Raw genomic sequence first — 16,767 nt, forward strand, 5'->3', positions numbered from 1 at the left:
AAGCCAAAAATCAAAAGGTTAAAGCACAAATAAGCAAAATTGTAAGTCTATGTCAAAAAGCAGAAAACTAAAGAAAGACTTCATAAGGCTATAAGGAAGGAGAAGTGGACGGACAGTTGACAATAAGAATGAATAATGGGAGAATCTGTAAATGTATATTTACAAACAGTCAGATGATAATAAAAGAAAAATGTCACTGAGGAGACGTAAATTAGAATACCCTGAAGGTCATTCTGTCCTTGATATGTGTACATGGGAAATCATGTATACATTGACCAGATTGGCAAATGGGTGTTTAACAAAAGACCTTTGTTATTGAGTCCTTTATATTTAAACATAATTTATATTTAAAAAATAGTGTACTGTGGAAATTAACATTTTATTATATTTTTGTAACAAACTACAAAAAGTCTTCAAGATTTTCTAAACCAATCTGAAAAATGTACTCTTTGTGGTGACATAATAATTAAAAACATAAACAACTGACAATGTATTAAAATAAAGAAGCAATTAGAAGGGTGATATTTGTAATACATAATTTTGAATATTATCAAATCATTTTTAAAAAGAAACAGGGAAGACAGCATTTTTAAAGCTCTAGGCCATAAAAATCCTGGTATTCTTATAGTTTATGGATCCCTATACTATTATGAATCTATCTGAGACATGACTTCCAAATGAAAATTAGTGGTCGAATGTATTCAGATTACAAATGTGAAAGCCATCATCACATACTGAGGGGTTGGTCTTTTCCACTGTGTTCTTCTAGATTCATGGTTTACATAGTAGGTCCTTCCAAGAACATCCTGCCTCTCTTCCCATCCTGGAGGTAGAGGAGAAGGTTCTTGTTGCTGCTGCAAATGGCAAGCAGCATCCGGTTGGTCCAAAACAACCCAGCCAGGCTAAAAAACAGAATGGTAACAATTAAGTTTATACTTGATTTTTTGCACCTTATAAATTATGCTAGAGAAAATTTAAAAGGAGATTTAGCTTATTCAGTTCCAGAAATTATGCAAAGACAGAATTAGCACATTATCAACTTTTAAGACCATCATATGAATATTTTATGATAGTAAGACTTTTTTGCAAAATGATAACATTTATATTTTTCTTGAAATAGTTATAAAATTTTTCATTTTAAAACATACCTAATTAAAAAAAGGACAGAAAAAACTTTTAAATAAACAAACAATGGAAAGCACTGAGAAATTGAGAACCATAGCCTAAATCAGTGTAACCTTAGGCTATTCTCTAAATTATAAGCAAATGAATGAAGGGCAGGGATCATGTCATATTGGGCATTGTCTCTCCCACAGAGAAAGCACCTCATTTATAGTGGAAATCAATAACTATCTGAGACCTGAAAAAAAGTCAACAGATGAAGGTCAAACATGTAGAAGCATGACAGGGAAAAGCAAAAGATTTAGAAATAATTGCTAAAGTGAACTCTCTAGAGATTGAAAAGTCATTATGATCCTCTGGTCTGACTTTTCTCTTTCTCCTCTGGACCACGGAAAGGCATTTTGGTCAAGTCATAAAACAGCCAAAGAAAGAAAGTTTAGTTTTGTTTTGTTTAAATGCCAAGAAGGCACTGGAAATTTCCTCTGAGACTAGCAAGGGGCAAATATCCATCAGGCCTTAGCTGGGGTAGTTAGAGTAAGGAATTAATTGAAAAAGGTAGAGAGACTTATTGACATGCTTTTATACAGGAAACCTCATGACAGAAAAGGCAATAGGTTAAAGTTTCTACTAAATAAAGCATAAAAAAACTAGTGAAGAAAACTTAAAAATTCTCCTAAAGGAACAAAAAAGAAGTCCTGAATGAATGAAAAGACATCATATGATGTCGGCTAGGAAGACTCAATCCCACAAACGTGTCAATTCTCCCCAATTTAATCTATAAACTTACCAAGATTCTGATAAAACTACATTATGGATTTTTTAAAATAATGAGACAAGGCAATTCTCAAGTTCAAAAAGAAACACAAACAAGCAAGAATAACCAGCCTCATTCTAAAAAAGAATGAGGGAAGATTAACCCTAGCAGATAAAACATATTATAAACCACAATAATTAAAGTTGTGTAGCGCTGGTGCATGCATAGACAGACAGCTCAAGAGAATGGATGAGAAAGCCCAGAAAGAGACTCAACTTTATAGGAATTTAGTATATGATAAAAACGTTTCAAATTTGTGAGAGAATAGGCAAATTACTTAAAAAAGGAAAAAATTTAATTTGGATTGCTACCTCAAACCTTATACCAGGATGTTGCAGATTGAAAAATATTTAAGAGTTAAAAAATAAAACCAAAATGTATTAGAACAAACGTTGGGAGATTTTAAAAATGTATTCTAAGAGGGGCTGGCCCCGTGGCCGAGTGGTTAAGTTTGCGCGCTCCGCTGCAGGCGGCCCAGTGTTTCGTTGGTTCGAATCCTGGGCGTGGACATGGCACTGCTCATCAGACCACGCTGAGGCAGCGTCCCACATGCCACAACTAGAAGGACCCACAGCGAAGAATATACAACTATGTACCGGGGGGCTTTGGGGAGAAAAAAGGAAAAATAAAATCTTTAAAAAAAAAAAATGTATTCTAAGAGTGGAAAAGCCATTTAATACGCCATCAAACCAAAAAGGCATAAAAGAGATTGATAAATCTGATCAAAACCCTCCAAATCTGTAAATGGCAAAAACTACTAAATCAAAGTGAAAAAAAAAAATAAAATAAAGAACAAAAAACAAATGACAAACTGGGCAACATATTTGGTACTATAATGATAGGCAAAAAATAATTTCCTTGATATATACAAAATCTTTTTTTTTCTAGGCACTGGGGATCTGGCACTGAAGGGCTGTTGTGTGCCAGCCAGTTGACGGCTTAGAAGATGAAAGGGAATTCTTCTATGTTGGAAGGCTGGATCTGAAAATGAAGAGCCAGGGAGAAGAGCTGGGAAGGAAAGGAATGTTTTCTGGCAATACGGAGAGAAGGCTAGGGGTTTCTGCAGCCAGGAGAATCACTTCTGGCTGGCTCTGTGGGAGGGTCATGGACTGAGGCAGAGCAGAAGGTGAGGGGTAGGGAGAGAGGAAGACGGAAAGAACTATTCCAGGAAAAGGGATCTGGATGGGAAGTAAAACTGACTTTTTCTTTCTTAGTCTTCTTTATTTTTTCCTTTTTACTCTTCTATGGGAACTGTCTTCTCTTTAATTTTGTTTCTTTCTTTTTATTGCTCAACTCCATTTTCTTTCTTCCCTCTATCCTCTTCTTTTCTCTCCATCTATTCCTTTTCTATTTCTTTAAATGATTTTAATATGGGATCACACACTTAAAAATTAGTCTTGTATCTATTAAACTGGGTTTTATTTCTCTGGTCTCAATTTCAAAAGCATGTGAGTTGAATTTTTATATTTCATTCTCTTGGGAAAAAATGATTAAACTTTAAAAAATATAGTCATTAATTATTCTGCAGATTAATGAAAGTTATTAATAAAAGAGTTCTAACGACTGCTGTAAAGGATTGTAAAAATATTCGGAGCTGGGAAAATGGTACCAGAAGAATATTTCTTTAAAATCCTCTTAAAGATTTCTCTTTTAAATATCTACTTATTGAATTTATGTTATTCAAGTAATCTTCAGAAGGAGGGGATAAAAACTAATTTAATTAAGGGCCTTTTAAAAAATCCTGTTTCAAGGTTGAGAAAGTAAGCTTGTACATTTGAACATTGTTTAGAAAGACTGAGTTTTCATTTTTTGTATGGAATGCCTCTCTATTAAACATGTATCAGCTAATATTCTTCACAAAATCATTTTTTAAGAATCAATGAATGTTACTTAATTACTAACCTCGAAGCTAACATGCAATTGCTCACAATTTAACAGAGTCAAAGTGGGTCAGAAAGAAAGCATTCAGAGCTACAACAAATGTTATATTATATGTTCATCTTGTAAAATACATACAACTAAATCTAAAGTTGCAAAGGGTACAAAAAACAAATGTTACATAATTATCTAGCACAGCCACATTTTATCATACTAAGGAATACAAACGGCCTGAGAGTGAGCCTCCTTTGAAAATTACAATTGTTTTCTTTAAATAGCAGAATTCTATGTATTCAGTCACAAACTCGGTGTCAAAGGCAAGACTTCTCTGGTCATTAGCTACACAGAAGATAAATAAGCACAGATTCATGTGTTTGAATTCCTAGGGCCTTTCATAAATAAACTCCTACACGCTTACATCTGCTGAAATTATAAGGTGTATTCTGAGGGAATTCAAACATTGAGACATGAGACCACAAAATGAAGCGAAGCAGCTCTACCCACAGAAACTGAACTGTGAATAAGCTACCTGTGATACGTGTATGTGGGCAAAACTTGGAGGAGGTTACCAAATAATGAAATGCTGTTAAATTTTAAGTTACTAAATAAAGAATTTTCTTTCTTCACAGCAGACATCCTTCATTTCAAACAGAATTCCATTATGCAGGATACCCTGGGCACCAAAATGCCAGGTAGAGAAACTTCTACCCGATAAATATCCACAAACTTTAAAAAATCATTATTTTAAGATATATCAGAGAAAAACTAAAAACGAAAAAAGTAATCAAATAGGGGAATATAGACTTAAAAGAGGATACCAAGTTCTTTGATGGCCAAACAGAGGGCTGACTATATTCTATGATTTAAAGGAAAAAAGTTCTGTCCTTTTATTGTTATAGATTCCCCCACAAAGTAAAATCTCATTAGTACATATACAAAATTCCCAGTGAGCTTTGCTGCAAATGCACTGCTGGTTCGGAAGCTTTCTTTCACAAGGCATGTGGGTGTGTGAGGTAGAGCCCAGCCCTTGGGGAGGTCCCTCAGCTTTACAGTTCTTCTGGAGACATAAGCAGACCCTCAGTCAAACAGGCATGACTGTTGAGGAATGCACACAAACTAAACCCTTCAAAGCAAACCGCTGCCAATACACTGTGTGCTTTCAGTAAATATTGCAGAGTAAGATGCGATCTTTTGATGATAATGTCCCTTCATTGGGAACCTCAAGGGGCAGGTGCTTTTGTCTCCTTTTCAAATCATGAATTCTTCTGCTAGCAGAAACCCTACAGCCCATCTGGTACAATCCTGTCACTCTGCAAATGAAGAACCTGAGGTTCAGAGAACTTCAAAGTGGCTGAACTTCAGCGAACTCACACAGTCATTCGGCTGGCTAGTCGCAGAGGTTGCGACTAGGATTCCAATCTCTAGATCCCCGTCCACTTCCCTTCCAAATACTCGCTCTCTACCTCTTCTTCACTCACCCCAGAGGCGTGGCTCTGCCCCAACACTGGACTGGGACTTCCTCTTACCCTGTCATCCATGAAGACTCTTAAATTCTATCTGCTCCAAATAAACGTGGCTTTCTATCAGATCACTTGAATTCTCTCCCCCTCTCTTTCTCTCATTCCCCTCCTTTCTTATGAGCAACCCCCACAACCAGGAAAATTAAAGTAACAGGAATTACATTTTATAAAAGAGTTCCTAATTAGTAGAGTCTCCTCAAATTTCCACATATTTAACTTACGAATACTAAATTTAATAAATGGGAAGATGACATAGTTTTAGAAAACTTTAAAAAACTAGGAACAGTTAATGACTTATACAGTAAATGCTTTCATTTATGAACATTGTATTCTCTATTCCCTAAGAAAGCCTCAATAATGGCCATTCATTCTAAAGAAATATCCTTAGAGGAAAAAAATGGTTAATGAATGCTTGGGTGAAATAAACAAATGTCCAGGTAAACAATTTTTATTGCACACATTAATTTCATTGAATAAAGTTATTTTCTCTTCAGAGTATAGGAAAATAAGAAATCAGATATTGTCTTTTTAGTTTAACCAAATATTTATAAAATCTCACCTCTAATTCCTCAGCCTGTTCTGCGTTATCTTCTTCTGAGCCGTTGGTTTTAGGTAAATAAGTCATTTTTAATCTCAGATAACCTTTAACTCTCGATTTGTGACTGTAGAGAAGAAAAAATTATTCACAACTTTAACGGTAGGAAGAAAAGCCTTCATTTAAATAAGAGTTTATTGAACACCCACTAGCTACTAGAGGAGACTCAAAGATGAGTTTCGGTACAGAAGTTATCTAGGAAAAGGAATAGATGGCAGAGAAAAAGGAACATACATAAATAAATTGTTAGAACACACATAACCTGTTATGAGATAGATAAGATACTAAGGAAGTTTAAGTGAATGATTTGAGAACTTGAAAGAGAAGCTGGCATTTGAGTTGCTAGAAGTTGGGGCTAGAAGACTGGGGAGGATTTTGAGCTGTGGCAGTGGAGGGAAAGGCACATGAGTGGAGAGAAGAGCAGGAACAAGGACACAGAAGGGAAACCTGGGCTGCAGTTAAGGAAACAGCAGTAGTTCGGCTGGATGACAGGACACATGAAGGAAGTGGGGTGGTCCAGATGATGAGGTCCATGTGAAGAGAGACAACTTTAGATTTTATTTTGCTTATGCTGTGAAGCCATGGAATTTGGGGGATAGGGAAAGGCATCCTCAGAGATGTGCTTCAGGGATACTCATCTAGCCATCTTGTCTAGGATGAGAGAAAAGTGGGGAGCAAGACCTGACAACTGTCTGAAACCTACTATCTTTCTTTCACAGCTGTTTGTATCTGTCATACACTAACTTACCTAATCTGTTTTCATATTGGATCACCTCTTTGAATAATGAGTTGTCAAAGCTAACGGTTGCTGCCCACTGTATTAATATTTAAATGTTTTTAAAAACCTGTCTTTCTTAAGCTTCTAACTTAAGACTTACTACTGTCTATCGCCCATATCAACTGGAGGTCCTATTCACTTAGGAAATCCTTGCTTGCCCTAGCTTTCTGTATAGATTTCTTTTTGGTGATTTTACAGACATCACTATGTAACCAATTACGCTTTCATTCTGTCTTCAAGAGATACTCCCTACTCTTGTCTCCCTTAATCTTTTTAGTTGTTCTCCATTCTATGCTTATGGGTTTGGAAGGTGTACCCTTCTCGAGTGGTCAACAAAATCCCCGATGCTTATTTCCAAGGTCACTAACATGGCTCATGTCTCCATGTTTAAGGGGGTGGGAACACTCTGACTTGTTGCTATAAAACATGGATATAGAAAACTTGCTCAGATAATGTTTTATAGAAGAGTTTCTTTACAACGATGTGTTTTATGTCTTTCCAACTAGATAAGAAGTGCGTGGGCTTGGACTCAATGGGCCTCAAGCAGATCTACGAATGTAGTACATTTTCTCTTTGAATAAAGTTTCTTTTGCACTTGCAGTAATATCCAGTGCAGAAAGAATATGTAAATTGTCATATTTTCTAAAGAGAAAGATATTTTAGAAAGCATTTGACAAATTGAAAAGCAGGCTATTACGGCAATCAAATAAGAGAAGAAATATTTATTTAGTTATTCTTGGTATGCAGACGTCACAATCAGTCTAAAATTAAAGGAAGAAAAGAGATTCATATTCCAAGACTTCTACAGAAATTAAATATGCAACTTCTCTTATAGAAAATATTAACATAATCAGAGAGCACCGTCCCTTTTATTTTAATATTTACATCACAGGATAATTAAAAAATTTTTTTCTTTTTTTTTCTGTTGAGGCCCTGAGCTAACATCTGTTGCCAATCTTCCTCTTTTTGCTTGAGGAAGATTTGCCCTGAGCTAACATCTGTGCCAGTCTTCCTCTATTTTGCGTGTGGGACACTGCCACAGCATAGCTGCTGATGAGTGGGGTAGGTCTGCACCTGGAGAACCAAACCTGGGCCACTAACGTGGAGGGCATTGAACTTAATAACTAGGCAACAGGGCTGGCCCCTAAAAAGTTTTTAATGTAAAATTTTACTGAGTTCTCACAGTATATTTTTCAAATACATTTTCTAGTTTTAAAAACAAGAGAAATACTGTTGTTTTCACAGATGTCCTTCCTCTGCTTAACTTTGATCTTTTTGACAGTAAATCCATACACGTTTGAACAGATTTTACTTGACTATGTGGTACAGAAGATCAAAGGGAGTTTTATTTGCAGCTTAAACTTAAAAAATTTTGACAAAAATCAAGTAATTCATTTTAGGAAATGGAATTATGAACATGCTCTTTGGGTTTTAAATTCGAGTCTTTGCTCATGTTATTTTCTTTAAATATTTGAGTTTTCTGAAATACCTTTTTTTATTAAAGTAGACAAAATGTAGTTAGGTTTTTCTGAAAGTGGCTTTGTGTATGTCAAGTTGGATATTAGTTTTAGATGAATTGATGTTTGTGATTTTTTACAGCATACTACGACAATATTACATATACTTTAGATATAAAATAAATAAAAATTAATGACAAATTTCAGCCTTCTAGTCTGATAAATATTAGGTGGGCAAATCTTTCCCAAAGGGGTACGATCACTGTTCTGTATTTCTAGAATTTTTTTGTACTGGGCATATATTATTTTTATCAGACATAACAATAAAGCTATTAAAAATAATATAATAATATTATATATGTAATATTATCTAAGTAATATAAATAATATTTAGAAGTAGCTTATTTACAAAGATTTAAACCTTGAAATTCCAAAGAGGCTACTATAAGGCATAATGAAGAAATAAAAAAATTAATATGTTATTATTTTATATTTACTGACCTTCTTGGGTGAAGAACAAAATCCTTAAATGTGTATGGTCTCTCCATTCTTGGGTTTTCTGTCTAGAATAAAACAGTGGGTTTTCAAGAAATATCTATAACACCAAAAATATGTATTTCTCAAGAATATTCATGAGCTATGACCTAAGGCATAATTGAAACAAGAAGTGAGAAAAAAGTAGCTTTAGCTTATTAAACGATTACAGCTGGTAACTTGACTGTGCTTTCACTTTCTCGCACCATGAGAATTATAGCCTGCATCACAGCTCAGTCTAAGACTAGCTCAAGAGGTGCGCTGCGGAGCCACAAGGAGGGCAGGAAGTAGAAAAACAGCAGAGAGTGGTCAGTATGTTGGCACCCCAAAGGAATATGCAATATGTAGGATGTCAGCAAGTTGCCTTGGTTAGAGCATAGAGCCCATTCTAGGAGAACAAAGTAAATGGCCTGGAAAGTCAGATTGGATTAAATACATTATTAAAAGCTTGTGATCTCTAAAGACTGTATAGAACCAATAAATATCTCAAAAGACTGATAAAGAAGTATTATTTCTCTTTCTTACCAAGTTCAACAGAACTTTGGTTTTATTATCCTTTACTTCTCTGTTGCATTTTGCATTAACTATCCATTCAGTCTTAAAACTCATTTCTTAAATTCTCATGACATTATTTTACTTGGTCCTTTTCCTGTCTCTCCTTGTCAGTCTTCTCTTTCTCCTCTGACAGACTCACTTTTCCTGTCTCTCCTTGTCCGTCTTCTCTTTCTCCTCTGACAGACTCACGTTGACTAAGGTTCAGTGTTTGGCTTCAGTCCTCTCATCTCTCTTATTTGGACAGCCCATCATCCTCAGAGATTCTGCTGTTACCTCACAGAGATAACTCTCAATCCTTCTGCTCCCTATTCCCTACACAATTTATTTTCAAATCTCTGTCAGCTGTCCACTTACAGCTTTCATTTTTCCTCTTTTCTATTGAAATTCAATATGGCAAAAAAAACAACGTTATCATATTTCAAAACAAAATGGCTTTCCCTCCTAACTTTTCTACTTGAGACGCCACCCTTATCTCCCAAGTTCAACCTGTATTATCTTTATTTTTTGCTTATTTTTTTAACCTCCATACCAGAAACTTGGTCCAATAATGTTTTATTATGAAGTGTTTCCTGAATCTGTTTTCCTCCATTGCTATATGCTTGGTCCAGATTCAGCTTGACGCCTATCTTGTTATAAACCACACTAGTTTCCTTCGGTAAGCCTAGGCTCTCTCCATTCTAGTTATTCAGTAGAATACTTCCAAACTGATCTTCCTCAAACACTGCTTTCATGATGTCAACAAACTTCAGTGGCTCTCTTTCTTACTGGGGTTCATGTAAGGAAATCTTGAAGACAAAACTAAAACGGAAAACTGAGATGAGTTTTCAGAAAAAAATACGCTCAAAAAATAATAGCAGTATATATTTTATAAATAAGATATTTACATTAACTATGTTGTAGATTTGTAAGTATTTATTAAATTAAAAAGAATAAATACAAAACTAAAATCATGGACATCTATACCAACCGGTAATGGGTAAAGAGGAACGTCCACTTGGCCTAGGAAATCATCTCTTGTCTACAAGAGAAAGAAGAAAAAATGATTAGTAATATGCTCAATCCTTTAGAAGATTTTGATGAGCTACTGCCATAATTCATAAAAAAATGTAGACTTTTTTTTGTTTAATCCTATGCAATATCAATGGGAAATAAAAGGTAATATGGTACAACTTCTAGTAATGGCAGAATAGAGTGTATTAGATTGATCCTTTTGCAGACAATAACTATGAACTCTGAAAAAATATAAAAACAACCATTTGAAAGCACCATAAAGTGACCAAAAGCGAGCAGAAACTGGAGGGGAGTCAATCTTTGAAAGAAGAAAGTGTACTGGGTAGGGTTCATATTTATATGGCTTTTCACCTGGTAGTACTCCATGGACTGGGGCTTTGAGGAGAAAAAAAAAACCAGGCAGATTAGCGACAGGTGTTAGCTCAGGGCAGGTCCTTCCATGCCAAAAAGAAAAAAAGAAAAAGAAAAAGAAGCAATTAGAGAATAAGGAAGAGCTTTCAGAAATTAAAAATATAACTAAAATAAAAAGTTGAAGATAGAGTTGGAAGATAGAGTAAAAGAAATTTCTCAGAAAGTAGAACTAAAAAACAAAAGACTATAGGATTCCCCAAATAAGGAAATTACAGGATAAATTTTAAAAGTCAACATCTAAACAACAGGCATTCCAGAAAGAAAAAGGCAAATGGGGGAAATTATCAAAGAAGCATTTTGAAAAGCCTTCCTTGAACTAAAGGACATGAATTCTGAGAGTGAAAGGCCCCTCTACACGTATTAGGCATGAAGAAAAAAGTCATGGCATGGTACCTCATTGTGACATTTCAGAGCACCAGAGACAAATTCTAAAAGCTTTGAGACAGACGAAACAGAGGATACACAAAACGGAAAGACAAGAGAATAATGCCTCCAAAATTGTGTGAGGAAAATATTTCCTACATAGAATTCTATACCCAGCCAAACTATGTTTCTCAATAACGAAGGCAGAATAAGGACATTTTCAGATATTAGTGTTCTTAGGAGGATAATGGAGGATATACGTCACCAAAATTAGGGAGTACACCATGGTAAGAAAAGATGCAGGGGATTCAAGACAGGAGAGAAGCCAAGAGGATTCCCAGAATGATGGGGAAGGGAACTCTCAGAATAACAGTAGTGTAAGACCTACAGAACAATGAGTGCATACTGGAGCAGGAAAATGGATAGCTGGAAGAGAGATGTTTCTAGAAGAAGAAGAAGAATAAGGTTTTGTGAGAATTAAATGAGAAAATATACATGAAGTGCTTTGCATAATACCCAGCATCCAGTGAACATTCAACAAATGTCAGCTACTGTTACATTTGAAATGCTGGATTCTATAACAAAATCCTTACTCCCTTCCCCCTGGACCAGTCTGTGGACATTTCAAACAGGTACATATAATAAAAAGAGCATGGCTGGAGACTGAAACCGAGAAAATTAGCTTAGTTTACATAAGCTGGTGATAATTTTTGAAACGGACAAGTTAGCTTTTAATTATACCGTCAAGGCTGTGCTATGGTATGTTTCCTTATTCTTGTTTTTATCACAAGTATATGTTATACTCAATAAATATGATCTTTAAGAAGCTATAAGTAAGGAAGTAAAATACAACAAAATATAGTAAAATCTCAACCAGAATGACTGAGGAATAAAATATTTTGGTTAACTGGATTATCTAACTTAGCTTTAAGCTTAACCAGATAAATAAATAAAACATTTTTTTTTGGCTCAGTCTTATTGAATAGGCTTGCCCTTAGTAAACTGAATACACTGATTATCTGTTTGATGATTCATGATCTTGATGTGCTTCAAAAACATGGCTGTGGTCAATTATCTCTAGAGTAACACAGGTATAGAGCAGGGTTTCTCAACTTGGGCACTATTGACATTGAGCCAGATAACGTTTTGTTGTTGTTATGGGGGCTGTCTCATGCATTGAAGGACGTGTGGCAACATCCCTGCCTCTACCCACTAGATGCCAGTAGCCCTCCTCCTCTTGCACTTATGACAACCAAAAATTTCTCCTGGCATTGTCAAACGTCCCCTGGGTGAAAAAATTGACTGTGGTTGAGAAGCACTGCTAAAGAAGGTATAAAACAGAATATCCCAAACAGTGAGCAAGACTCCCTCACTTCTCTAAATAACAGCTTTATTGAAACATAATTCACATACTATATAGTTCACCCACTTACAGTGTACAATTTTAGAACATTTCATTACCCCCAAAAGAAAACCCATATCCATTAGCAGTCACTCCCCATTTCATCCCTCTCTCCCTAGCCCTAGGCAACTACCAATCTACTTTCTATCTCTATGGATTTAACTATTCTGGACACTTCATATAAATATAATCATATAACATGTGGTCCTTTATGACTGGCTTCTTTCACTTACCACAATGTTTTCAAGGTTCGTTCATGTTGTAGCAAATATCAGTACTTCAGTCCTTTTCGTATTGTTGAATGTTACATTGTATGGATATACCACATTTATCCATTTATCAGTTAATTGACATTTAGGTTGTTTTCATTCTTTGCCTATTATATATAATGCTGCTTCGAACATTCAAGTACAAGTTTTTGTGCTGACATACGTTTTCATTTCTCTAGGGTATATACTTAGGAGTAGAGTTGCTGGGTCATATGGTAACTCTAACCTTTTGAGGAACTATCAGACTTTGCAAAGTGGCTGCACCATTTTACATTCCCACCAGCACTGTGGGAGGGTTTCAATTTCTCCATATCCTTGCCAACACTTATTATTACCTATCTTTTTGATATAACCCTCCTAGTGGTTGTGAAGTGCTATCTCATTGTGGTTTTGTTTGCTTTTCCCTGACGGCCAATGACGTTGAACATCTTTTCATGTGTTTGTTGTGCTCCCTATTTCCTAAAACCTCTTAACGTATACATCTTCCCTAGAGAGTCAGTCTCTACAGCAGAGGTGGTACTTGGTCACTACGGAACAGAAAAAAACATCTCATCTCACATATTGCTCCATATTCCTTGTTCATTGATTGCAATTTGTGAACAAAAATCCAACATAATAAAAATATCCTTGTCTCCAGAAATTTAGATATACAAAAATACATTTAAAAAATGTCTTCTAATATATCTTCCTTACATCTTCTTTCTTTAAAATAAGTGATCTGAAATGAATTTCTTAACTTCTACTTAAAATGAAACAATACTAAAGAACCATATTTCTAACATTAGAAGAACGAACAAATTTTCCAAACTAAAAATCAATACGTATGGTCTGAGGAGATGGAGAGTATGAAACTGGGAACTACCCTGGAAAGTCTGGGACATATGGTTTCTATAAATATAGGACAATTAGAGGTTCTTTTTCCACTTACAAAAAAAAAGTAATAGTTTTAAATTCATTCCTATGAAGGCAAGTCAGTCTGTGATGTTCATTAATGTTTCCTTAGCCAACCAATTGTTCCAAATTCTGAATATCAAGCATTTCTTTGCAAGAGTTATTTCCTATATTTGAACTGCATGCAGCTTAGTTCATAAAGCAAATCTGCATTTGGTAAAATATAAGTAATTTTAAGAATGCCTGAAAATCTGAGGAAGAATTTAGAACAGCAGGTGATTTTAAGCAGAAGCATGTGTAGTAGGCACAGTCCAGTTAGTAAATAATAATTTTTCCAATATTTTAAAGATGTGAATTTCAATTTCTTAAAATAATTTTTAGACTATGAAAAGAGAAAAAGCAAAATTGTTGTTTTGTAATAATTCAATTAGAACTACAGAAGGCTCTAAGTTTAGGAGGACAAACTGTTAATAACTTTGATAAGGGTCAACAGGGTCTGAATGTTCTGCTTTAAGAGAACCCAATGTTACAAAAAATCAGACTTTCAAAAACAGATAACGTGTCATAGCTTTGAAGAAAACTTGGGCTTAAAAAGAGTTCCCATTAAATCTGAATTACAAATAATTTCCCAGGGTAAATCCATTGTATAAAGCAAACTATTAAAGGAAAAATCACTTCCTCATAACCAGAGCCAAACAACATAGCCAAAGTTTTCTGCTGTAACATCCAATTTTTAATTTTAATCATGCTTTTTAATTCGTAAAAATGAATTTTATACATGAACATTGATTACAGTATAGTTTCAGTTTTCAGACAGCTATCACCACTTTTCTAATCAAGATGATTTTTTAAAGTAATTTTAAAACAAAGATGACACATACACAGAGTATAAAAGTGAAAGGAAAAAAAGGTTCATAGCCTCCAGCTATGTAACTCCATCCCTGTCCTTCCCAGAGGCAATAGCTGTCATTTTTTTGTGTCTGGGTATCCCTTCAGTTTTCTGTGACATACTCTTATGCATCTCACTTTTTTCCCTTCAACAATGTCTCTGGGACCTTGTGTAGTATCAATCCACATAGAGATGATCTCCCTCTAACAGTTGAATGGTATGCCAGTATATGGAATATGAAACTTTATTTAACTAATTCCCTAATGACAGATATTGAGATTGCTTCTAATCTTTTGCAATTGAGATTGCTTCTAATCTCAATGAATAAACTTGTATTTATCATTTGCATATATACCCAAGATAATTTTTATTTTGTGTAATAATAAAGACCACCATGAATAATCTAAACTAATGTGAAATGGAATAGGTCTTAATGACTAAATGAATGTTACAAAAGGAAATTGTCTCCTGAGTGAGCCAGAAAGCACATGTAAGTTTTCAAAGATAAGATCAGGATCGAAGATTCAAGATCAAGAAGTCTGCAGTTGAATTAATATCTTATTCAGTGCTAATAGCTACCGTCTTCACACAGCTGTATTCAAAATTCTCTATGTGCAAATGTCACGACTCGTCTGTATAGATCAGTAATTCTAAAAAAATGAATTGAGGCAAGCAGTTAAAAAAAAGAAGCAATAAATTCATAGTTATAAAAATGTGCAAGGCATTGTTAATCACATTATTTAAATTAAGTCAAGGGATCAAAAGATACTTCAGAGATCATAAAACAATCGAGGTAAAAGTTCTCAAGCTGAGACACTAAAAGTGAAATTATCTAAAAACTTCTTTATATAAAGCAGAATTTAAACTCCTACTATTTATATGTTAAGAAGTTAAGTGTTTTCTTGATTTGAACACATGAAAAGTCAATATTTTGACATTGAGGATATTAGCACACGTGGATCTCTGAGAAAAATAAGCAGAACTTACATGAATGGATTCATTTATAGTATTTTTTAAAATAAGGAACCATATAGTTTCTGCTTCCAAAATTTTATAAAAACTTTTATTTTTAATGAACATCCTTCTTTCCTCTCAAAAACCCATACTACATGGATTCATACTACATTCTAGATATTTTAAACTGACAAAAGGATTAAGAAAACTAAATTTAGCTTAACTATTTTCTAACGTATGCAAATCTTACTAAGTAAAATTGCATTTGCATAGCTTCTACCTTCCTACTTACATACTGACTCACTCTATTTTAAACATTTTTTTCTAGAAGTTCAAGATTTATTGATTCAATCTTTTTAGTATGTAAAGGGAAAAATGGTGTTAGCTAAACAAACAGTATAATCTGATCTATGCCATAAAATCATAGTGTTATGGAAACTGGATGTCCTTGCTTAAAGCAGACATTCAACGTCCCGAGCTTGTGACTCGCTCGGCCAGCCAGCCTGTCTGGGAGATTTAACTCTAAGACACAAACTGTACTTGTTCTTTCATACTGCTTGAAAATGCGGGTACATGTGTTCTACAGCCCTTAGCAAGCCTCACATTTTTAAAGGGACTTTTACCTAATAGACGGGGGGTGGGGAGGGAGTCAGGAGAAATCTCGAGGCCAGTTCCAGTCTGAGTTCCTCTGAATTTCAGTCTCTTTGGAGGTCTCCACTTTGTAATCATCACAAACTTGTGAAAACTGACGATTTACATTGACAAGTTCCTCTACACTTTAAAGTTTAGTTTATAATCTACTGTGAAGATTTTCAAACATAAGCCATTTTTGAAACATGCTACAGAAGAGAAGGAATCTGAAGTAAACAAGGGAGGAACACGAATCGGAATTGGAATAGGTTGGGTTGCATCAAACAGGAATAGGATTTTATAATTATTTTCAAAATTAAAATTTGATATATCCAACACAGTTTTAGAAGCAATTTATATTGTATGACCCTAAACTAGAGCATTATAAAAGGCGAGAGCAAAGTTTTGCATTTATTACAACTTTCCTCCCTCCTTATCATTTTTTCCCATTGTTTCAAATTTATATTTCTAAACAAAGGGAAATAACAAGAGGACTAAACGTATAAACTTCTAATTTACCCATAAAATACGTACAGCTAGATAACTGATAAAAAGGGATATAAGGCTCTTCCTTTCAGAGACAAAGTATTCATTCTTGATTAAAAATAAATAGAAACAAGAGACTCACTCTTGTGAGGGCCACTAAATTATGATACTACTTTTTTTCTTTCTAAGAATGTCTGCCAAGCTACCA

At 34.7% G+C, this 16,767-nt stretch overlaps 1 protein-coding gene across 2 annotated transcripts in view; it reads right to left on the reverse strand.

Annotated features, from left to right (window-relative positions):
• Positions 1 to 16,767, reverse strand: part of NEDD4 (NEDD4 E3 ubiquitin protein ligase) — a 120,029-nt gene that overhangs the window by 28,653 nt on the left and 74,609 nt on the right. For both annotated transcript variants that reach the window (XM_046653935.1, XM_046653934.1), the window contains 4 exons: positions 10,221 to 10,271; positions 8,666 to 8,727; positions 5,894 to 5,996; positions 736 to 902 (listed from right to left, as the gene is read on the reverse strand). In XM_046653935.1, the coding sequence (XP_046509891.1) occupies positions 736 to 902; positions 5,894 to 5,996; positions 8,666 to 8,727; positions 10,221 to 10,271 (383 nt within the window). The remainder of the gene's footprint in view (positions 1 to 735; positions 903 to 5,893; positions 5,997 to 8,665; positions 8,728 to 10,220; positions 10,272 to 16,767) is intronic.

The sequence above is a fragment of the Equus quagga genome, chromosome 2 (genome assembly GCF_021613505.1).
Source record: "Equus quagga isolate Etosha38 chromosome 2, UCLA_HA_Equagga_1.0, whole genome shotgun sequence".
In the NCBI taxonomy this organism is placed as follows: domain Eukaryota; kingdom Metazoa; phylum Chordata; class Mammalia; order Perissodactyla; family Equidae; genus Equus; species Equus quagga.